Source organism: Sitodiplosis mosellana, unplaced genomic scaffold (genome assembly GCF_009176505.1).
Source record: "Sitodiplosis mosellana isolate CC-2019 unplaced genomic scaffold, AAFC_SMos_1.0 Smas_scaffold_3, whole genome shotgun sequence".
NCBI classification, from domain to species: domain Eukaryota; kingdom Metazoa; phylum Arthropoda; class Insecta; order Diptera; family Cecidomyiidae; genus Sitodiplosis; species Sitodiplosis mosellana.
This window is the reverse complement of record NW_022595246.1, coordinates 9,683,569-9,706,917: the sequence shown is the minus strand read 5'-3', so window position 1 is coordinate 9,706,917 and position 23,349 is coordinate 9,683,569. Positions and strand designations below refer to the sequence as shown.

General features: G+C 36.3%; 5 protein-coding genes across 8 annotated transcripts; 2 read left to right on the top strand and 3 right to left on the bottom strand.

The window, feature by feature from the left end:
* Window positions 1–130: 130 nt before the first annotated feature.
* LOC129566351 (NHP2-like protein 1 homolog) lies at window positions 131–942 on the top strand. The gene is made up of 2 exons (XM_055442203.1): window positions 131–286; window positions 450–942. Exons 1-2 carry the CDS (start codon window positions 284–286, stop codon window positions 831–833), a joined length of 387 nt encoding a protein of 128 aa, XP_055298178.1. The 5' UTR covers window positions 131–283; the 3' UTR covers window positions 834–942.
* A 195-nt stretch (window positions 943–1,137) lies between these two features.
* LOC129566347 (ribonucleoside-diphosphate reductase large subunit-like) lies at window positions 1,138–5,089 on the bottom strand. The gene is made up of 7 exons (XM_055442199.1): window positions 4,555–5,089; window positions 4,350–4,438; window positions 4,049–4,226; window positions 3,310–3,770; window positions 2,165–3,230; window positions 1,765–1,971; window positions 1,138–1,697 (listed from the first exon to the last, which is right to left on the bottom strand). Exons 1-7 carry the CDS (start codon window positions 4,586–4,588, stop codon window positions 1,210–1,212), a joined length of 2,523 nt encoding a protein of 840 aa, XP_055298174.1. The 5' UTR covers window positions 4,589–5,089; the 3' UTR covers window positions 1,138–1,209.
* LOC129566348 (coatomer subunit delta) lies at window positions 5,078–7,534 on the top strand. The gene is made up of 8 exons (XM_055442200.1): window positions 5,078–5,225; window positions 5,309–5,348; window positions 5,443–5,666; window positions 5,784–6,190; window positions 6,295–6,462; window positions 6,528–6,841; window positions 6,902–7,013; window positions 7,113–7,534. Exons 1-8 carry the CDS (start codon window positions 5,223–5,225, stop codon window positions 7,405–7,407), a joined length of 1,563 nt encoding a protein of 520 aa, XP_055298175.1. The 5' UTR covers window positions 5,078–5,222; the 3' UTR covers window positions 7,408–7,534.
* A 7,415-nt stretch (window positions 7,535–14,949) lies between these two features.
* LOC129566346 (zinc finger protein 239-like) lies at window positions 14,950–17,358 on the bottom strand. 4 transcript variants are annotated; one of them, XM_055442196.1, is made up of 6 exons: window positions 17,132–17,358; window positions 16,713–16,758; window positions 16,447–16,605; window positions 15,924–16,336; window positions 15,576–15,858; window positions 14,950–15,499 (listed from the first exon to the last, which is right to left on the bottom strand). In XM_055442196.1, exons 2-6 carry the CDS (start codon window positions 16,756–16,758, stop codon window positions 15,417–15,419), a joined length of 984 nt encoding a protein of 327 aa, XP_055298171.1. In that variant the 5' UTR covers window positions 17,132–17,358; the 3' UTR covers window positions 14,950–15,416. The 4 variants fall into 4 exon arrangements, with proteins under 4 accessions (XP_055298171.1, XP_055298170.1, XP_055298169.1 ...); XM_055442195.1 differs by having other exon boundaries at window positions 16,898–17,357; XM_055442194.1 differs by having other exon boundaries at window positions 17,194–17,352.
* Window positions 17,359–20,875: 3,517 nt separating this feature from the next.
* On the bottom strand, window positions 20,876–23,250 carry LOC129566344 (pescadillo homolog). Its single transcript, XM_055442193.1, has 3 exons — window positions 23,074–23,250; window positions 22,707–22,940; window positions 20,876–22,559 (listed from the first exon to the last, which is right to left on the bottom strand). Exons 1-3 carry the CDS (start codon window positions 23,089–23,091, stop codon window positions 20,958–20,960), a joined length of 1,854 nt encoding a protein of 617 aa, XP_055298168.1. The 5' UTR covers window positions 23,092–23,250; the 3' UTR covers window positions 20,876–20,957.
* Window positions 23,251–23,349: the final 99 nt, after the last annotated feature.

Below are 23,349 nucleotides of genomic sequence, written 5' to 3'. Positions count from 1 at the left end.
TAGTGAGATATGTTTTCATGCAATTATGAAATAAAGTTCTAATGCTCGGTTCACAACAACGTTGTGACAGTTCGGATCAACAAGTCAACTGTCAAATGGTGTATCGGACCACTTGCAAACCGCATGGTGTATGTAAAGCTAATCGATTGTAAGCGGTGTGTATTGTTTTCATTCCTCAAGGAAGCAGCATTGCGGAGAGGTGCCTATTCAAAAGCGTGCATTTCATTTGAAATTACAACACACATTTTCATCAAAGAAGTTTTAAAATTTCCTCAAACCAAACATGGTAAGTGCATTCTTGATCATCAGTTCTTTTCATTTTGAATGGATTTCAAATTAAACTTGTGTTTTTTGCTAGAGAGAGACAAAAAAACGCACTTATCAATCAGCCGCTTTGCCTATGCAATCCTAACCTCAACATTTTCCTTTTTTGGTTTCCTCGTTTTCAGGCTGACGAAGAAGTTAACAAGAAAGCCTACCCATTGGCTGATCCAATATTAACTACCAAAATTATGAACTTGCTCCAGCAAGCACTCAGCTACAATCAATTGAAGAAGGGTGCAAACGAAGCCACCAAGACTTTGAACCGTGGTTTGGCCGAATTCATTGTGATGGCTGCTGATACCAAACCAATTGAAATTCTCTTACATTTGCCGTTGTTGTGCGAAGATAAGAACGTACCATACGTTTTCGTTCGCTCGAAGCAAGCATTGGGACGTGCTTGCGGTGTTTCACGCCCAATCATGGCCTGTTCTGTCACCATCAACGAGGGCTCACAATTGAAATCCCAAATCACCTCAATTCAACAAGAAATTGAACGTTTACTAGTTTAAGTACAAACTATTTTTTTTACACAAAGTTTTTTTTTGATTTTTCAAAAAAATGTCTACAGTTTAAGTGACTGAAATAAATTCCGGAAATACACACAAAAAATGAAGAAAACATGTGACTTTTTTTTTGAATTTTATTCATCTTTTTGAAAAAGGGTAAACACGTTTTTTTTTCGTTTTGGGAAAAAGGTAAATGAAAATATTGTATAAGAGGTAAATTGATTCTTGTATGGCTCTTTGCGAGGAAAAAACACTTTGGTAAAGTATCTAACTATCTAAATGAGTGCTAAGCAACGTTGATTTTATGGTCGATTTTGAATCAAACTGAGATTAGAATGAAAATATTCAAAAAAAATAAATCAAAATGCTATGAATAAACTTAAGAACCGCACATCAAGCAGGCATCTTTGTTGTCGATTGAACAAACCATTGCGGCCATTTGATGTTCGAGATCAGCAACTGAAGAATTGGCTGTTGGTTGTGCGTCGTCTTCTTCATCAATACTGAAGTTGGCCTGTTCATTCAATAAGCCATTCTCGACCATCGATTGATTCATCGTTGAATTTGCATTGACGCTCTTCATTGATGTGTTGCCATTCGTTTGGTTTAAGGCACGTGAGGCAGCCAAACGTTTCTTATCGACAGTGAACTGGATTGGGTTAGCTGCTGGTCGTGTGCGCAAGTAATACATGCCTGTTTTCAAACCAAGTTTCCATGCATAAAAGTGGATTGAAGACATTTTTGCGTAATTGGGCTGGGCCACGTGTAGGTTGAATGACTGGCTCTGGTCGATGAAGGCACCACGATCTGCGGCCATATTCATGGTTGTCTTGACCGAGATTTCCCAAACAGTTTTATACAAATCGCCTATTGCATAAAATTGTGTTGATAAACCGCAGATAAAAACATGTAACATGAAGTTTAGTAAACTTACGAATTTCTTGGGGAATCCGTGTGATATTTTGGATCGAACCATAGTCCGCGATGATTTCATTTTTCATGTCATCGTTCCACATCCCAATTTCGGTCAAATCCTTGATCAAATGATGATTGACCACCTGAAATTCACCAGACAACACACGACGATTGTAGATATTCGATGTGTATGGCTCAAACGATTCGTTGTTGCCTAGAATTTGAGCTGGTGAGATGAAGAAGAAAGAGATTTTTGTTTTATTGAAGGAAATTGTACATGTCATTCTCATGATGACAATTTTAAAAGAAAATTTCCGTAAAAAATTAAATTTAAAGCAGAAGAAACAATCGATTTTCACCGAAAATTCAAATTTTTGCTTTGGAAAAATGACTTTATTGTCTTTGATTTGCTGAATTACCTGTTGAAGCCGTAGGCATTGGCGCCAAAAGCAGTGAGTTGCGAACGCCATGTGTGGCAATCTTCTGTTTCAATGCATTCCAATCCCATAAATCGGTTGGTGTCTTGTCCCACATGTCATATTGCAGGATGCCTTTGCTAACCGGTGAACCTTGGTATGTTTCGTATGGCCTGTATTTTTCCGCCAATTCGCAACTTGCTTCCAATGCACCATAGTAAATCGTCTCGAAAATCTGTTGATTCAATTTGGCTGCTTCTTCGCTTTCGTATGGGAAACGCATCAAAAGGAAGGCATCGGCTAAACCTTGAATGCCAATACCAATTGGCCGATGACGCTTGTTGGACTTTTCAGTCTCTGGCAACGGATAGAAGTTGACGTCAATGATCTTGTTCAGGTTTCTTGTGACAACTTTGCTAATTTCCTTCAATTTGCCAAAGTCATACGTTTTATCTGCTTTCACAAACATATTGACAGCAATCGAGGCCAAATTGCAAACGGCAATTTCATCCGGATCGGTGTATTCAACGATTTCTGTGCAGAGATTGCTGCATCGGATTGTGCCCAAATTTTGTTGGTTACTTTTGCGATTGCACGAATCCTTGTACAGCATGTACGGTGTACCCGTTTCAATTTGCGATTGAACGATCTGGAACCAAAGATCACGCGCTTTCACCTGACGCTCAAATCGTCCTTCGCTCTCGTATTTTGTGTAAAGTGCATCAAATTCGTCGCCCCATACTTTGTACAAATCCGGCGATTTGTGTGGACACATCAAACTCCACATTTCATCAGCTTCCACCCGTTTCATGAACAAGTCCGGAACCCACAGAGCCAAGAATAAATCGCGGCAACGTTCTTCTTCATGGCCAGTGTTCTTGCGAAGATTGATGAACTCGAAAATGTCAGCGTGCCAAGGCTCAAGGTATATGGCGATAGCACCAGGACGACGGCCACCTTGATCAACATACCGGGCGGTTGCATTATAAACGCGAAGCATTGGAACTAGGCCATTCGAATAACCTCCAGTTCCAGAGATTGGCGTTCCTTTGGCACGAATGCAATGTACCTGAAGAAAAAAAATGAGCAAATAGTTACAAAGAGTGCATTGGATTGGCTACTCGCAGCAATAAAAATTACGATATTACATTTAAACCAATTCCTCCAGCGTGTTGTGATATCTTTGCGCATCGTGCGAGCGTTTCGTAGATGCCATCCATACTATCGTCGGTCATTGCTAACAAAAAGCAGGAGCTGAGCTGTGGCCGCGGTGTGCCGGCTGCAAATAATGTCGGTGATGCGTGGGTAAAATATTTCTCGGAGAGAAAGTTGTACGTTTCAATTGCGCCATCGATATCTGCGCCGTGGATGCCTACAGCCGTTCGCATCAACATGTGTTGTGGACGTTCAACTATTTTGCTATTGATCTTGAGTAGGTAAGAGCGTTCTAGCGTCTTGAATCCAAAGTAATTGTAGTTGAAGTCTCGATCATAAATGATAGCCGAGTTCAAATGCTCGGCATTTTGCATGATAACATTGTAAATGCTGTCACTTATCATCGGCGTCTTACGACCATTCGTTTCCGCGTTGTATAAATCAGCGATGACCTCTGCAAAATGTGAAATTATTTCGGTGAGTTCAACAAGAAGAACATAGAGAAAAATGGAAATTTTCTGTTCTTCAGGCTGAATTTTAATCTGACATAGTTTATTGATAGGCAAATGTTGCTGTTTGTTTAGTAAATTCAGTGAATCAATTGAAATCGCAATTTGTTTGACTTTGTTTGGTTATTCAATGCATACAGTCGTGATGAATGCTAATCGATTGACACTGAATGAGTGCTAATTAGCGGTTGAGGTTAGAAAATGAAATTCTGCTTGTACTCACCTGAGAACGATTTCTTCGTCTCCTTATGTAAATTGGATACACTGATTCGTGCGGCAAGAACGGCGTAATCAGCATGCTCAGTTGTCATGGTGGCTGCTGTCTCGGCGGCCAATGTATCAAGCTCTTGAGTCGTTACACCGGTATAAAGACCATTGATGACTTGCAATGTGATCGAAACCTTTGAGAATGAAAAGAACGAAACAATCCGATAAATCAATTGATCTGGCCGAATCGGTCGAACGAAGCAAAAAACGGCTTTTAAGCCAATGTAAAATGTTCATGAAATCGATCAAACTCTTACCGGATCAACATATTCCATGTCCAATCCATAGCACAGTTTCTGGATGCGCGATGTAATTTTATCGAAATGGACCTCCTCTTTGCGACCATCTAAACCCAATTCCGTCATTGAATCGAGAACCATTATGAAAATTTAGAATTTTATGCACGCCAAATTGCGAGAGAAAATGACTAATCGAAAAATAATTGTCGGTTTGTATGCATACCTCGCTTCATGACGAACATCTTAGAGCGAACCATTTTTGTTGTATTGGTTTTATTCGATTTAATTTCTTATAAATAATCTTATCTTGTAATTAAAATGTTAATATAACTTGTTTTAAATCCTAAAGTCCAATAAACTGATTACGGCTGTGTTTTTCACGAATTCACTAGCTGCACTTCGTATTAACACTTTGGTGGTTTGCGACAGTTTAACAAAATTGGCGCGAACATACAGCGAAGTGTCAAAGTAGCATCGAACTTTTTTCACTTGAATTTTTCAGCATTTGACTAAACGTCCAGAGATTTCGAAGAGTGTAGATGCAATCTGGTTTAAAAATGTACATTTGAAGTGGGTTTTTTTAATTCGACTCAAGTAATTTACACGAAAATGTCTCTGTGAAATCAATGTAAAAAGAACCAACGAGATATTATCGTTAAAATGGGAAAATTTACGTAGAAAAAATTCAAATACCGATGCAATGAATTCGGGCAAATTGGTCGAACTGTCACAATGTGAGCTCAGTTGTTGTACACAGTGTTTGGGACATTTGGCATTGTCAATACAACACATCAAATCTGACACGTAATCTCATTGAATTGTAACATCGAGTCAATAGTCCGAAAATTTTTGTTATTTTTGTCGAAAAATTGCATTCGTTCGGTCTTCAAAATGGTAAAGTTTTCTTTAAAATTTCACTTGAACCTCTTGACAAAATTGAAAATATCGTTTTGAATGTGTTTTTATTGATTTTTTAGGTTTTGATCGCAGCCGCTGTATTTACCAAAGCAGGGAAAGGTATTGCATGAACTCATTAGCGAACTTTTGAACATGAACCACTTTTTTCGTCATGTGAAAACCGAATTTAATCGATGATTTTTTGCTTTTGCAGTGATAATTTCCCGCCAATTTATCGAAATGACGAAGGCTCGGATTGAGGGGCTGTTGGCCGCTTTTCCAAAGCTTATCACATCCGGTAAACAACATACATTTGTCGAATCAGACTCGGTGCGCTACGTGTATCAGCCAATGGAAAAGCTGTACATGGTTTTGATCACAACCAAAACCTCCAACATTCTGGAGGATTTGGAAACATTGCGACTTTTTTCGAAAGTGGTACGAAAAATACACCAATTTTCATTTAATTAGTTGATTTTTAGGGCGTTCATCGGACATGATTTTGTGTGTGTATTGAAAATGCAAACTATTTCAACCTTATCTGCTTGATTCTAGATTCCCGAATACTGTCGCAATTTAGATGAAAAAGACATCAGTGAGAATGCATTCAATTTGATTTTTGCATTCGATGAAATCGTTGCACTTGGCTATCGTGAGAGTGTCAATTTGGGACAAATTAAAACGTTTGTCGAAATGGATTCACATGAAGAGAAAGTCTACTTGGCAGTCAGACAGACGCAAGAGCGTGAAGCCAAGCAAAAGATGCGTGAGAAGGCCAAGGAATTGCAACGTCAACGATTGGAAGCTAGCAAACGAGGCGTGTCATTGGGACGTGGCGGCAGTAGTTCAAGCTCAAGCTTCGGCGGTGGTATTTCAAGTGGTGGCTTTGGTAGCATTTCGAGTTCATCGTCTTTGTCGCAACCATCGGTTGGAATCGGCGAAACTGCTCCGTCGCCAGTTAAGTAAGTTTTATTCCACATACCACGAGATTTTGAGCACAAAAAATCCAAAATTGACGATGTTCTCCATTGAAAAATCATGATCAACCTTGCTATTTGATTCACAGAAAACCGGCTCCAACACGTAATGCACTCAAATTGGGTGGCAAATCGAAGGATGTTGATAGTTTTGTTGACCAATTGAAGAGCGAAGGAGAGAATGTCACGAACTTGGCACCGACCTCACACAGTGCTGCTCCAGTTGCTCGTGCCAAAGCTAACGTACACACGGAAGAGTAAGAGACAACATGCATGTTACCCAATGAAATCAATCTAACTCTTTCACTTGGTCCATTTTCAGTGTTCATTTGCGTGTCGAAGACAAGATGAATTTGCGCATCGGTCGCGAAGGTGGTTTGCAATTATTCGAATTGTTTGGTTTGTTAACGCTCAAAGTGGCCGACGAGAAATACGGCAAAATCAAGGTTCAACTGGAAAATAATGTGAACAAAAGCATTCAATTGCAAACCCATCCAAATGTCGACAAAGAATTATTCCGATCCGCAAACCAAATTGGTCTTAAGAATTCAACCAAACCATTCCCGATCAACACAGATGTTGGTGTTTTGAAATGGCGCTATCAAACACAAGATGAAACGGCAATTCCATTGACAAGTGCGTAAAAAATGAGTTGAAATTCATGGCAACATCAAAAATTTATATTTTTCTCAACAGTTAACTGCTGGCCATCTCAAAATCCAGAGGGAGGTTGTGATGTCAATATTGAATATGAGTTGGAACATCAACAGCTTCAACTACAAGATTTGTCGTTGAGCATTCCATTGCCGTAGGTTTAGTTTTTGTCGATTTTCGAATTAAATCTGTTTATTGTTGGAATAGTCTTGGACAAGTGATTCAATTGACATTCTTATTTTAAATGTTTCAGTACTGGATGTCAACCGACTGTGGTCGACTGTGAAGGTGATTATCACTACGATAAGGGAAAGAACCGTCTTCAATGGAACATTTCGATTGTCGATGCATCAAATCCGGCTGGTTCAATGGAATTCAGTTGCCCATCATCGATTCCAGGCGATTTCTTCCCAGTCGAAGTGACATTTGTTTCAAAAGTACCATATGCAGATCTAAAAGTGTTACATGTTACTAAAGTCGATGATGATTCAGCCGTTCCATTCTCAGTTGAAACCATATTCTATCCCGAGAAATACGAAATTGCCTGAAGTAATTAGAATCACATTTATCTATGTTTAATATTCCATTGCCGCAAAATGTATCAATTGTAATGGTGTTATTTCAATTTATCTACATTTTAACATTTATTCAATAAATTGCATTTCTTTCGAAGAAGATACTTATGCTTTAGTTTTTGGGTGTTTTGCTTGAATTAAGACATAAATGTTTTCTTCAATGTTAAAAATTGAAGTGGCTATTTCCTACGTACCTTCCCAATCGTCGATGATCCTTGGTCGACCATCTGACCATATCGATTGCAACGTGATAAAAGAGATTGATTGTTTGATTAAGAGCCAAAGATTATTTTAAAAACAGTCAATTCATTTGATATCGATCTAAAAAAACAAGTTCAATCAAGTGTTTATTGGTTTCGAACGATCAATACAAAACAATTTATCATTCGATTCAGTAAGTGCACAACAATTGATTATTTTTCAATGGAAGGTATATTTACAAAAAGTGAAACCGGAAATACCTCCAGCTCGTTCCCTGTTTTGAACATTGGATCAAAATTTAAAGCATGTTCTAACGTCTGCAGTCCTGATTCAAGGTCTAATCATAGGAATGTGTGAAAAGTATCAATTTGGCGGCTTAGAACACGTAGAGAAGCCCAAAATGTATTCAAAATCAAAACGCGGGGTATATCTCAAAAACTAGAGTTGATGTGATCAAACTGATAATAAATTCGGATTCAGCATAAAAATGGGCTTCAATACCTTTCATTTAAGCCATTGCATGTCTTAATATCATATCGCTATACAAAGTTATCGCACATTCCGTATGAAGTTTGGGGTGAAAAGTACTACAATTGAACCCGTGAGCATAAAAACGACTTATTAAACAATCGCCGAACAAAACGATACAAGAAAAAACTACCGAACAAAACGTATCACAGCGGTAATGTGTAGCACAGCGGAGTTTCGTTTTGAACGGTACCGTCCTGCTGTGTTACGTTTTTAACGTGTGTTTTGTTTGGTAGTTTTTTCTTGTATCGTTTTGTTCGGTGATTGTTTAATAAGTCGCTTTTATGCTCACGGATTCAATTCGACCACTTTTTGAAATTTTGATGGACTCAAATTGACTTATATCGATTGGGCCAAGGCAGTTTTTTTCTTGAATCACATAGAGGAAGATCATACGAAGAATTTAAGTGCTATACGGTCTCAATATGTTGATTTGTTTTACGGGAATTTGCATTGAACTATTATAACCGAAGTGGAAATTCGAGAAAAATTCAAATAAATTTATGAGCCAAAAACCAAACTTGCGCAAATGCGATCAGAACGAAACTTTCAGGATCTAATTTTTCCACCAAATAATGAAACCTCAGAAAGTTTGAAGTCAATCAAAAGCGATTTACGGGTACCTCCCATACAAAATTGTCGAAATTTGGCCTGAAATTACCCATTTTTCAATAAAAATGATCAAAAATCGATGTAAAATCAATTGAGTACTGTTTTTCTATGTCATATATGTTATGTTCTTTGATCACAAGGTGGAAAATATACTAAAACATGCGAAAAAGGTAAGGAAACAGAACTTAAAATGCCAAAAAAGGCGATTTTTGGCTATCTGAATAGATATAGCTCGGGCGCCAGGTCCCAATCCAAGGTTTTAGGGTAGTTTTTGGTTGGAATTTTCTTTTTGTATGATTCTGCAACGATTAAGCTATTTGGTGACGTTAAATTCAAAAAAAGTCGAAAAAAACCAGTCTACTGTTACACAAATCGTCTAATGTCTTTTTCGTCTCGACAATTGACAAAAAAGAGGAATTAAGGAAGAATATATTTCAGAAGGAATACAGTATACCTGGCACTTGAAAGTACAACAGAAATTAGAGAAAAGACACCAAAGATTAAGGAATTTGACTTCAGTTAAAATGCATATTTTTGATCATTTGAATAGGATTGTTCTAAACAATGTTTGTAGCTACATACCGATACATCTGCCGACCTTTGAATTTTTGGCAATTTATGTCCATTTATATTCATGCTCACAACACGTCGTTAGAATGATATTTATTTTCAACCTGAAAATATTTAAATCCTCGATTATCGGGATTATCTATATAGCTGATTCTTGGAAAACGCATGACGATGAACTTAAAAACAAGGTCTTTAGACACTCATAGAACATTTTGAAACCAATTTTGCAAAGTGCATCAAAATGAAATTGTCAATTCTGTCACAACAAAGGATGTTATTTGTCCATTTTTGACTATCCTTACTGCTGTTAACGATCAGAAATGTATTGGAATTGTGCTTACAAAATTCAGTTGTCTTTGAAACTTGCTTGAGAACGGATATTGCTATGAACTTTGTAAGAAATATTATTTCGAACAATTGAGAACTATTTCTTTGGAAAAGAAAGAATAAAAATAAATACGTGATTTTTGAACTAAAATAGGTTTGATTAAGAACTGAATGTAGTTTACTGGATATCATTCACACAAATTAACATTTTAAGGTATTTGTAATTGGCGACAATGATGAAGAGGAAGAGAAAGAGAGTGTTCCCGTTTGCCGTAATTTCTTGAAGTCATAATGTGTTAATTTTATTTTGTTGATTATTTCACAGCGTTCCTCAAATAAATAGAACAAATCTAAAGCAAATAGCTAAAGCACTGATGGGGAACAATCTAATCAAATTGGCAAACAGAAGAAGGAGCAACGCGAGTAGTGTGAATGAAAATCAACATTTTTTATCATGTTCAATTTTCACATTGAATCGCCATTGTTTCGACGAACTATTCGATTATCTCTCGTTAAGGGATTTACATTCATTGGCCCAAACATGTAAATCAATGCAACAAATGACGGGCGAATTTTTCGCACGCAATTATTCAGGCGCTAAATTTAATTGTTTAAGTGATGGTATTTATATGATAGACAATGATGATGAACAATATGAAGTTAGCATTGAAAAGTGTATTCCAATACCATTTTTTATTCAATTTATCACTTGGATTGCCATAGAAAATAATGTACATGCTAAAACGAAGAAGAAACCATTTAGCACTCATTCTTTTACAGTCTTTTACCACTGTGAACTGGACAAATTTAAGTTCATTAAATTACATTCCGATGAATTTAACTCAGTGAAAATAATGTCTCTTACAAATGTACGCATCAATAAGCAAATAGTTGGATACATTTTGAAAATTTTGCCAAATATCGAAGTGTTGGAACTATCAACATGTAAAATTACTCAAGATCTCTATGATATTCTTCTAAAGTATTGTAGGAATGTGCGATGTATTCGTATAATTCAATTAAATAACAAAAATAAATATAAATGGCTACGGAAACGATACGAAAAGCTTGGACATTTAGAATTGTGCAATTACGCAGAAAAAATAGATGAACTTCATGAATTTTTCGAACGTAATCCCAATATACGTAGTTTTTCATGCGATTCAAATACATTTTGGTCCAATAAAGATGCATTACTCAATTCTAAAGCTAAACTGGATACATTTGAATTGAAATACGGATATTACATTCGTTTGGTGAACGAAAAAACTTTTTGGGATTTTTTATATCAACTTCACACTCATGGTTTCTATAAGCGTTTACATATGTATGGGTTTGATGAGGATTGGTCTTCAATACCGTTCTTGGAATTATTTTCCACTAATAGTAGTACGGAAAGCCTTGAACCTTTTTCGACCCATTTGATCGAATATATTGAAACAGGGTCAATTCGTCCTTTTCTTTGGAATGAAATAATGCTTTCTGGTAGATCCAAAAATGAAACCCTTGTAGAGAATCTCATTGAATGTCGAACGTCTTTACGTATTTAGAGAAACGTTCGATATTCTGCTATTCATTAAAAAATTGAGAAAATTTAAAAAAATTGAAGTTATTCAAGTTCAAATCGTCAGAGATACTTCAATTGGATATGTTGAATACAGAACGAGAAAAGTTACGATTTATGTACCAGACGCGGTTTATTTGGCAACGAAATGGGCCACCAAAAATGGAACTACAAATTTTAGCTTGATCGAAATGAAACGATCCAACTCGTATGAATGGTATAGATTCCTCTACACACATAAATTCCTACCTATTAGACTTCCTCCAGGCATATATTAGGAAAATGTTAACTAATAAATCGAAAAATATAATGATTTGAAAATAATTTTAGAAAGAAAAAATAACGAGGAAACGTAACGAATTGAAAATAACGAGGCTCACGAATCGTTTGAATGTGGAAGTGAAAAACAAAGAATACAGCTAACGCACTCTGGTCAATCGGTGTCAATCATTTCAATTGAATACAACGGTTAAATGTAGCTCGAATTTATGCTTATCAATTTGTTTCAAATAAACTGCATGTAATTGACGCCTTTTGATAAGATGGCATTTATCGCCACAATCTGACTGTTCGCGCGCTTCGGAAAATAAATGTTGTTCTTTTGAGAAATGTTTGTAGTTATAAGCAATTATGAGTATTTAATAACAAAATATTTTTTTAATATCAAAATAAATTCGAATCAAATTTCAATCGAAAAATAATTCTCTTTATTTTTTTCGTCTTGTGCACATTTTTTGAAATTGTATTAATTCGTTCGTTGGTTTTTTTTCTACGTATAGCGTGCCATGACAAAAACAACGAACATAATTGCTTATAACTACTGGTAATATAAAATTTACTCATTTGTCTGACGTCTAACGAATTAATACGTAGCTCGCTCATGTTTATTATATTTGATTGATAAACACCAAACCGGTCAACGCTTTATTTTAAATTATCTGTTACCCTAGACTGGTTTTTTTTCGACTTTTTTCAGAATTTTACGTCACCAAATAGCTTAATCGTTGCAGAATCATACAAAAAGAAAATTCCAACCAAAAACTACCCTAAAACCTTGGATTGGGACCTGGCGCCCGAGCTATATCTATTCAGATAGCCAAAAATCGCCTTTTTTGGATTTTAAGTTCTGTTTCCTTACCTTTATCGCATGTTTTAGTATATTTTCCACCTTGTGATCAAAGAACATAACATATATGACATAAAAAAACAGTACTCATTTGATTTTACATCGATTTTTGATCATTTTTTTGAAAAATGGGTAATTTCAGGCCAAATTTCGACAATTTTGTATGGGAGGTACCCGTAAATCGCTTTTGATTGACTTCAAACTTTCTGAGGTTTCATTATTTGGTGGAAAAATTAGATTCTGAAAGTTTCGTTCTGATCGCATTTGCGCAAGTTTGATTTTTGGCTCATAAATTTATTTGAATTTTTCTCGAATTTCCACTTCGGTTATAATAGTTCAATGCAAATTCCCGCAAAACAAATCAACATATTGAGACCGTATAGCACTTAAACAATTGGGTAATCTTATCTCAACAAGTAATGGCAAAGATTCAACTAATCTCGGCCAATCCAGAGCTTCTGAGGTCTCAATGTCAATCGATAGATGTGTTATTGTTGAATGTTTATCAATGAATTTGCAAAACTCTTCATTAAAAGAACTATGAAATTCCCCTTTCGGATAATTGATGATGAATACTTTGAGTTGTGGAAATAAAAAGGGTATGAAACATATTGGCAATTCAGTCAGTTTATCAAAGTAATTTCGAATGATTTCACACTTTGCATGTGTATAAGATCATCTGTGCCTTTGTAGAATGTAATGGGCTTTATTTGAAGTTTTAGAGTTTCTATATTTTTCAGACTATCGAGGGCACTCCGAATCAAACTTACATTCAAAGTACTGCATACAAATTTCTCTGATATAAGACAAAGAGATTTTATCTGTGGATTCAGCAGCAAAATAGGTAGCACCATTTCATTTTGAAAGAATGCTGAATCATACATACCAAGCTCATCAATCCGCAACTCTTCTAAATTAGGAAAATGATTTACGTTGGTGCTATGAAATGCTGCAATTTTGGGAATAATGTTTTGAGGCAAGTTCTTTCAGAAAATTTATGGTCATAGGTCGAAAATTCAACGAGGTTTGTGAATGGATTATCAAAATACTGTAATAAATCATGTCGACAATCAGGCAAAAATATATCATAACCTTGCAATATTGTGAATTCCTTCAAGTATTCAGCACAATAATTCTCGATATAAAAAATTACTTTACGATCAATTTGAAATTGATTTTCAACGTTTTCCGTAATTTGAAGATCGGTATAAAAAACTATGCGAACAATCGCTCGTCCAACACAGCGTATCAACTGCAAGCTAGTTTTTAAATCATTTATTGTTACATGTGATTTGTCTTTGATTTCGAATAGTAGTTTCGGCGATCAAAACACAACTGTTTTCAATGTAATATTTTTGAGTAAATCTATTTGATAGAAAAACTGCCTTTTTAAAAATACGAGAAGAATTTCGTATATGTACCCAATTTCGTATTGAACTTAATCTGAAGATACACGAAAAATTGCTCTCTGATGTGTTCTTCGAAGGTGTCATAAATGATTGAAGGAAAATTCAATGTGCATAAACATCGTTGGCCACCATTAGAGAGTGGTTTGAAATAGAAATAGAAACAACATAAAAAAAACAGAGACATTGAAATGGAGAAGGAGTAGAAGATTTAATCTATATTCGTCCTCTAAAGGACCAGACACACGTTTTTACACAAATAATTGCAGTCAGCTTATAATCAAATCTGTCGCTTTACAGGAATCCCTATTATTTTGGCTTTTATGATAGGGTCCTTTTACCTGAAAGTTATTATCGCTGGCATGCAAAATGAACTGTGATTTTCACTGCATTCAATCATTACCCAAAAAAAACTTTTTGGGTAAGAGAAATGATTCACTTAACACCACTGAAATATTATATTATCGTTTAACGAATTGCAAATGTAGGTAAAGGACAGCGTTCATGGGCTGTTTCGGAGCCATCAAGGAATCTAGCTGCTCACGGCTTTATTCGACAAGATGACTTGAACGCCGCTTTGGACAAAGGATTCAATCAAGCCTATCGATGCAAGGGAATTATTAATATTTTTGTGGTATGTTTTGTTCAGTTTTTGTCTATTTTAATATGCATTTTAACGTATTTGTTCTCTTTTTTGTGGTCAACAAGTTCTTGTTTGCATAACAAAATTCTCTAAATTTCATGATTGTCTTTTTACCGTATAGCTAAATTACATTAATTTTATTTTTCAGTTGCTTGTTATATTGCTATTATTTATTATAATATTTTGACATAGCACAAACCACAGGGATAGCACTACACTAACAATAACATTATTTGCAAACTAAAGTGCGTCCAAACATTGATCACCAGTGTAAACGCACGCTCGTAGTGCAAAGAGCACGATCATGGATGCACTTACCTCTCGTTCACAAAGCTAAGTTATAACTTATGGAAATTTATCAACAAACTTAACAGTGAACACGTTGTATTTGTATGTTTTTCTTTGTAGAATGCTATAGCGTCACCGCAGAATCCTTTTACATTCCTTATGACTATTCGTTTCAATCAGAAATGACTCATAAAATGAATCCATTGTCCAATCTGTAATCAAGTTCTATACTAAATGACAAAACGCCATGTAAATTTTCTTTATTGATTTATTCATTATTTCCAAATTTATTATTACGCTCTCACTGCAAAGAAATGTCAAATTTGAATACATAATGTAATTCTACTGTATAAAAAGTAAATATATTCAAAATGGTCATTTGATTCGTCAGTTCATACTAATTGCTATAAACTGATCTGCACTTCGGTTTTAGGTTATTTGTTCAAACAGAAATTATTTGTGTTATTCATTTGTTTATTTTGTGAGTGTCTGTTAAAATGGCCGTTTCGTGTGAAGAATTTTCGGAGCAAACAGTTCACATCGAAATGGTTATTCAGCAGTATGAATTCGCATGTGATGAATCAAACTACGAAATGTGTATGGGAAGTACTCTTAATGTTCAAATAATTATTGCTGCTAATCGACTTAAACTAATTCTCGTTCTTCATTTGATCATTTCCATTGTTGGCGCCACAATCGGCCAAAGCGTTGAACATTTTACACAAATTTGTGAACATCTCTTCGGTGGCGCTTGAGATTGCGATCCAAGGTGAACACGCGTCGGCAATTTGCGAAAGAGCCTGAAACACAACAATGGAATATCCACAGAGTAAATAAACTGCTGAATTTTAAATAAATAAAAAAAAAATTGCCTACATTGATAGGGTTTTTCTCCAGTATGTTTTCGCACGTGATTTGTCAATTTCGTGCGGTCTCTGGTCGTGAATTCGCATACATCGCATTCATACTTGCTGCATTTACAGTTGATTTCATGTGCAAGAGCCAGGTCATCGCTCATAAAACCTCTGCCACACTTTGAACAGTGAAATGGCGATTGGTCGGCATGTTGATTGATCGAATGACGGTCCAAGCTGTGTTTCAATGTGAATAGTTCGAGACAAAATTCACATTGATACGGTTTTTCGCCCGTATGACGACGCTATTAATGAAATTAAAAATTAATTATTAATATTATGATTATACTTGATATACTTCATTGCGTACAGTATGGTTGGTCAATTTTGTGCGATCGTTCGTAGCATATTCGCATTCATCACATTTGTACGGGCGTGATTTACATTTAGCTTCATGTTCCTGAGTATCGGTCTGCAGAAAGAATCCTTTACGACATTTCCCGCATTGGAATGGAAATTCCTTAGCGTGTTCGTCTCGCAAATGACACTCCAAATTCCATTTGTATGTATAGCCTTTCGCACAAAAGTCGCATGTGAACGGGCTTCGTTTTGTCGGTGGGTCCTTGTAATTTTGAGCGTATTCGGACGATGTGCTAGCTCGCGGTGCTGGTGCGGCAGGCGGTGCTTCTTGGCGACTCGAATGAGTCGTTGGCAACAGATTATGATATGGTGGCATGGCCCATCCGAACGTATTGGCCAAACCATCAAAATTTCCTCGTCTTCCTGCGAATTTTCCACACAAAAATAAAAGAACGCAATGATTTAGTCGATACGTACATCATACTAATTACATTCTAATGATATAACAAATAATTGAAAATTGTCCGATTTACCCGTGTCATAAACTTCTGGGCCTGAGCTAGGCGCCGTCTTTTGTTTTTTCCCACCTCTCTTGCTTCCTCCTCCATGGTTTCCATTCGGCAAAGCCATCGTTGGTTCGTTCACTGGCGGATACGGATACGGTGGCTGAGCAAAAACCTGCTCGTGATTATCTACATAGATGTGATGGGTGAGAATAAAATAAAAAAACTAGATTAGGTACTGTCACATACATTTGAAGTCAAAAATAAAAGAAAAAAACTGCATTGTAAACTCTTACATATCAAATGTCGACTGAGTTCTTCGGGCAACATTGATTTAGACATCTGTATGAGAATGAAAAGAATTTTACCCAATTGATCAAATAAATGTTGTATTTTGCGCTCAAATAAGCATTTAGTTCGAGTATTTACGAATCGAAAATTCTACGACCAAACGATTTCATTTGTTGCGACCGAACCTAACCTCAATAAATCCAATGCTATGCTAACACCACCAATTTGAAATTTTGTTGTACGCTTGATTTCAACCAGTTTTTGGTATTTGTTCATTACACGGTACGGTAAGCCAATTCAAAATTTTGTTGTCCCCTAGACTTTTATTTTAGAAACTTTTTTTTTTGTTCAGGTTTTCTGCTCTCTCACAAACAATGAAATGCACTATATTATTGTTTATGGTCGTCTACTACATTTGGCATACTTAAAACACTCTGTATGTGTTTTGGTGCTTTTCGACACTTTTTTTCATAAATTTTTTATTACTATTTTTAAATCTGCGTACATATTTCGCCAAAATTCAACATTAAACTGAATCACACTGTAAATTGATCGACTTTTTTTGGGGAGAAAAAATGAGAAAATATTCAGAACAAACAACTTTTACAAAGTGAAAGCCACTTTGTTGTATGCACTTTGTGTCATCTGTCACTTTGTGATGATTCTTTTTTCTTCCATTTTCTCACACGTATACAATTCAATGGGTGAGTAAGCGAGTGGACGAGCTAGTGAATGTGTATGAGTGAGTGTGTTGGAAGAGTACCGATATATGTAGCTCCCTTGCCTATACAACAACAATACCAAGCTAGCGTTCCTTAATTGTTTTTTTTTCTTTCGTCTCAACGTTCGTTTGGATTCTGAATTCTGACTATGCTACGCTACTTATATTCACTAATACACTCACACTTGAGCATCCATATACAAAAGAATGATTCGTTGCATTTGAACGTACGTACATTCACATTTTTTTTGTCTTTCTAGATTTTTAGATACAAACGATCAGATTAAACGGCAATCGTTTGCTAGTAGAAAGGTTTCGTGCGTAAAATACGTATCAAATGAAAAAAAACACTTTTCAATAGTCGATTACCGTGCTGAAAGCGAACACAAAATTTGTGATAACCAATTTCAACAAATCATTTCGGGGCAATTTAAAAATTAGTTGAGAGAATGCAAAATAGGTCGATTAAAATCGCGCTGAAATGATTTTTTTAAATTGATATCACGAGTTCTGCGTTAGCTATCGGCATGAGAATCGACTCTGAAAAATCATTCTTCATTTAACTATTTTCACCATTAACGAGATTTTTTTTAAAATTGAATCTCGGGAAAGAAGCATTATTTTCACATTGGTAAAAATGATTGAAAGAATTAACTTAATTGAAACGGAGCAATTGGCGCGCTCTGATTTTATTGCAATTTTTTTTGAGAGATTTTAGATGCAGAAAAATCGTGTTTATTCTTTAATTGTAGAAACCAAACATGGAAACCACAAAAATATGCTAATTCCCATCAAAACATTACTAGGACACAATTATTTGAATAAAACCGCTAATGCACTCGAAAGTCTGTCAAAATGTATGGAGATTGGCGCTTCAGTCGCAATTTTATCGTTAAATTCAGCAAGGCAGGGCATATTTTAACCGGTAGTTCTACCGGATTCCGGTAGTTCTAAATCCTAATCCGGTAGTTCTCAACGAAAAATGCGGTAGTTGAAAGTTTACATATAATTGAAAGAAACCCTTTTCTGTACATTTTGCTTCTAACGATGCTAAAACTTATTTTAAGCCGATATTATTAAGAAGCAATATTATATCGGTTCTATGCATTTTGACGAGCATTATCTTAGATAACGGAGACCGCAAAGATAAACATGAATAAAGAGTGCTGCATCTGCTCGAAAGAAATCAAAGCGATTTATTAAAAAAATTATGAAATGGCGATTTTTTCCGAAAAGAGTTACGGTACTGCTACCGAACACTTTGCAATGGTCAACGAGCAGAATACGAAAAAATAATGCGATATTGAAAGTAGCAAATCATTCGGTGTCAATTTTTATTGCGATGCACGTGACATTGATAGTTTAATCGTGAGCTGAGAATAAAATTCGCATTATTACAGTTAATTTGTTTTTTAAAACCGTAACATGAATTGTCGCTTCAATAGAAACGTCAAACGTTACATGAAATTTGTGAATTTGGAATGTGCTTTTTTTTGTTATTCTTGCGAAAACGATAAGAGATAACGAATTGTAATCTCCAACAAAGTTATAGAATTAGTTAGGCTCCGAAGCTTTGCTGAACACACTAATTCATTATCTCTTATCATTTTCGCAAGAAAAACGCATTTAAAATTCACATTTTTCATGTTACGATCATGAGCTATTTAAATGTATATGCCCATATAGGCCGGAGTAAATTTTTAAAAAAATGTTTACCCTGCCTATAGTTTGCCGCATTTTCATCTTTTTATATTTTTCCGGTAGTTCTAAGAATTCCTTAAAATATGCCCTGCAGCAAGGATTGAATTTCGCAACAAAATGAATTCCATTGCAAACTGAGATTGAATTTCAAGGTGTGTGCCTCGCTGCTTCTTCTAAAAAAATATCCAATAAGTTTTTGTGCATTGAAAAAAAAGTTGAACTAAAAAAAAACATCAAGAATCCATCGCAGAATCGAAAGACTGTTTTTTTTTCAACATGGCACAAGCAAATTTAGTGTCGACCAGTTCGGAAATCAATTTTCCGTTTGTGGTGGCCAAAGTCAGCGAATTGAAAAGCATTCGATCGCCCGAAGTCATGATCCATGGATCGCCGTGGTGTTTTGTTTTCCAGAAATCAAAGCAATGGCTTGTAATGTGTTTGGAACGCGTAGAAAAAAACACCAATACCAAATTGCCATACGCTGCAAAGGCTACGATCAAAATGCTTTCATTTTCGCCAAATGTGCAACCGTTGGAATATCATATTCAATCACAAGTCTTTGATTTTTCGAAAGATCCTTTCGATAAAAAGTTGGTTCGCGCGGTTGATTTATCTGAAATCGACGAGAGCTACATGAAAGACTTCAAATGGACATCAAAATTGAAGTAGCCGACGCAAATAATGTCAACGAAAGCGATGTGACCTGCGTAAACACCTTTGAGAGCCGTACAAAGTCATTTTATCGACTGACCGTCAACAACATCAAAAACTTGCTGGCCGTTCGAACGCCAGAATTCGAATTACACGATTATGGACCATTTGACTTGACAGTTTTCAAAAGCCTTTCCGGTCATCTCGAAGTTCGATTGCAAAAAAAGTCATTCATGAGAACGAATTTTGAGATCGTTATGTCTTCCCAATTGATTGCACCAAGCAAAGTTGCAGCAATGAAGCAAACTCAAACCGGGCATTTTCCTTATCAGGGGACACTAAGCACACAAGATCTTGTGTCATGGGACAATTTGTTGAAACCACACAATGGATTCATCACAAGTGATGCTGTTGTCATTGAAGTCGGATTCATAACAAAGTGGACACTGAATGCACCGTGCACTGCCAATCCGAAAAAAACTTAACGTTTGTACCGCATGTAAGTAGTTGTTGCTTTGACCTCTGAAAATATTTTTGAAAAATAAAATGCATTCAACACAGCATATTATAATTTTTGCCCCGTTTGAATTTACAGCCAGTACTGAAGATACAAAGTCGCCGTGGAAACGACATCAGCATCGAGGCGTTAATCAACTTAAACCGAATCATCAAATTTTTACTGAACTTACAAAAAAAACATTTATAATTAAAAAGCATGGAAAGAACATTTTTAAACAAATCAATTTAAAATACGAACATTGCATTTGAAAACGAAAAGTATTTAAGTCATAATTTTGTTGAAAAAGAATTACTAAAAATACAGAAATTCAGCGCAGGTGTTCTCGTCACAGGTGCAAGTTTCCTATGCTGATATTAGATGCAATTGCTCAGCCATTTGAATGTGAAAGAATAGAATAACAAGAAAACAAACGGCTCTATGAATTTTATGCCAGAAAAAAAATGTCATAATAAAAAAATATACCCAAGAAATTGTGCTAAAGCAGATAAGCACGCCAAGCATACGTTTGTCAAGTTTTTAGAATAAAATCCAAAAATTTTCCGGTTAATTCAAATTTTGATTGAAAAACCATCCCATTATTTTTATATAATATTTCATATGATTTATTCAGAGTAAATAGAATAAACAGAAAAAAAGTTGAAAAAAGAGAAAATTGATTCATTGAGCTACTAATTTCTTGCGGTTTTCTATTTTCTTCTTCTTTTTCTCTTCTTTGGCCGCAGCATCGATGCGTTTCCGTTTCTTTTCGAGTAGCCAATTTTCCTTTTGTTTCTCTTGTTTTTCGTTGATGAGTTTTGAGAAGAGTTTGCGATGTCTCGGTTTGACCATGCGTGCTTTCAACCGATGCTCCTCGATCTCTTGCTTTTTAATTGACCGTTGGCTTTCTCTGTGTACTTTACCACTCTGTACGGCCATTTTTTGTTTTGCTTCCTTTTGTTTGGCACGCTTTTCGGTGCTCTGTCCATCAAAATCTTGGTCATCTTCATCCAAGTCACTGTCTTCTTTGTATGCAGCATTATCGCCATCACTTTCGATCTCTTCATCTGAACCGGCGTCTTCTTTTTCCATACGGTACGCGTCTTCCAATAGACCATCACGTTCTGGTTCAGGGATATTTACTTCTGGCTCATCCTCCTCTTCGTCAGAGCTCTGCTGATGTTTTTCAATGGCCGATGGATCACGCAGAGACTTTTCTTCTGGTGGAATATAGACATCTTCACGGCTTGGATCAACAAACGGTGACAAATGTGGTGGCAAAACGGCGCCAATAAAGTACTTATTCGTTGGCAACAATGTGCGTTGATTTACACAGTCGAAAACCCATTGTGGTTGGACATAGTCGCGTGACATGTACTGCTTGCCAACGGATAGCCGATCGACAATTTGATGTGTGATCGTTTCGTCTGATTCATCGAATGTGGCTCCAACAAACAATGTTTTATCCCATGACACCTTGCCGCCAAGACAACGAATCAAAAACACCAATGGCTCACGCGGTACTTCTCTGTTTATGAATACTTTCAATCCTTTGAACAGTTTACGCAACTTTCTTTCTTCGGCCGCCTTTTCTTTCATCTGTTTTATTTGCTCGGATTCATTCTCACCCTCGAGCAAATCGATATTCAAATCGTCATCGGCTTCGTTTTCGTCGACCGTTGGATCGATTTTTAGCAAGTCAAAGTTCAATGCAGCAATTCGTTCTGACACAAATGCATGTTCGTCGCTCAACGATTCTTCTGTGTCTTGGAACAGATTCGTTGGGAATTGTGGCGGATAGACCAAATTCATTTGATTGTATAGACGGTAATTTACGAAGCCCAACATAATTGTGTAGAATTCAACGAAGATTGACATCAATCGGAAGTCGACTTCGGAACGTGACTGTGGCTGGAACGGATAATAATGTGGAATCATCCATGTCACTTTTTGTCCTTTGATTTCGGCTTGGAAATAGTAACCCTTGATCGAAATGAAGCAATAACGTAGCGATTTTGAGGCAATGACTGCGTGCAAAAATTCAATGGTCAATCGACGGCACAATGCCGATTGCTCTCTGGGCACATATTTCAATGACGGAAATGTGCTGAACAGAAACAGAAGCGTTAAACAATCGTCCAAATCTTTGATGGCATCGATGAATGTGGGGTAACGCTCTTTCACAATGTGATCCAACTTCAGTTCTGGTTTAGCCTTTAAACGACGATTCAATGCACGGAAATCCTTCAAAGCACGATCTCTGCCTGCTTTGCGATTAAAGATCTAAAATTGAAAACATTCGGTTAGTAACAGTTCTTTCTTTGGGAGGCAATGAGCTTAGCGTTCGACGTGAAGAAGAGTAAAGCTGTTTCAACCCTTCTTTCTCCAAATTTAATCAGAAATGACCGTTCAACTTCTAAACCGACTCACCTTATAGTCACGAAGTGTCCACACAATCGGTTCACTCAACAGGAATTTGATGTCTTTTGTGTGGTACAGGATTTTGATGTCGGTTGAACCACGTTGAGCACGACGACGATGTTTCGGTTCACGCGGATAAATTCCCTTGACGATGCACAGACGACGGAAATCATTCAACGATAGCTGCAGTTTTCGCAGAGCCTGTCGACGGGTAATGTAACTGGCACCTTCTCCAGAGGCATACTACAATAATTTTAATAGAAAATCCATGGAAATTAGTTTGATACGCAGTTCAACATAACCTCATTCCAGTGATAGTACCGAAATGTTCGAATATCCATGTAAATTTCAAAAGAATATTCATCAAAATTCTCACCTTTTTGAGTCGACGCATCTTTCAAGTATTAAACTTCTTCACAAAAACACTTTTTTTAATTCCTCCAAGAGCTTCGGCTCTTCTAATAAAAAATATTCTGATCGTGGAGCCGTGCACTCCGACCGTGTGTATACTTCGATGTACTCGTGCACAAGAAAACAATCGCACATGTTTTGTGACAGAGTTAGTTGACAGTTCAAACTGAACCGATTTGATGCGCTTCAAAAGTGAGCCGATGAAGTATGGTTTGAATTGGATTTGGTTTGAATATAATCG

What these genes read in the sequence shown, in the direction of transcription:
- LOC129566347 (XM_055442199.1), bottom strand. Translation starts at nt 4,588, where the DNA reads ATGGTTCGCTCTAAGATGTTCGTCATGAAGCGAG. An exon ending in ACATGGAATATGTTGATCCG is followed by an intron (nt 4,227 to 4,349) that starts GTAAGAGTTTGA and finishes TCATTCTCAAAG; the next exon opens with GTTTCGATCACATTGCAAGT. An exon ending in ACGGATTCCCCAAGAAATTC is followed by an intron (nt 1,698 to 1,764) that starts GTAAGTTTACTA and finishes TTTATGCAATAG; the next exon opens with GCGATTTGTATAAAACTGTT.
- LOC129566344 (XM_055442193.1), bottom strand. An exon ending in GGACACTTCGTGACTATAAG is followed by an intron (nt 22,560 to 22,706) that starts GTGAGTCGGTTT and finishes TTTCAATTTTAG; the next exon opens with ATCTTTAATCGCAAAGCAGG.
- LOC129566348 (XM_055442200.1), top strand. An exon ending in ATTTACCAAAGCAGGGAAAG is followed by an intron (nt 5,349 to 5,442) that starts GTATTGCATGAA and finishes TTGCTTTTGCAG; the next exon opens with TGATAATTTCCCGCCAATTT. An exon ending in AACGGCAATTCCATTGACAA is followed by an intron (nt 6,842 to 6,901) that starts GTGCGTAAAAAA and finishes TTTTCTCAACAG; the next exon opens with TTAACTGCTGGCCATCTCAA.
- LOC129566346 (XM_055442194.1), bottom strand. Translation starts at nt 17,214, where the DNA reads ATGTACGCAGATTTAAAAATA. An exon ending in ACTCAGTCGACATTTGATAT is followed by an intron (nt 16,606 to 16,712) that starts GTAAGAGTTTAC and finishes ACATCTATGTAG; the next exon opens with ATAATCACGAGCAGGTTTTT. An exon ending in TGGAGAAAAACCCTATCAAT is followed by an intron (nt 15,500 to 15,575) that starts GTAGGCAATTTT and finishes GTTGTGTTTCAG; the next exon opens with GCTCTTTCGCAAATTGCCGA.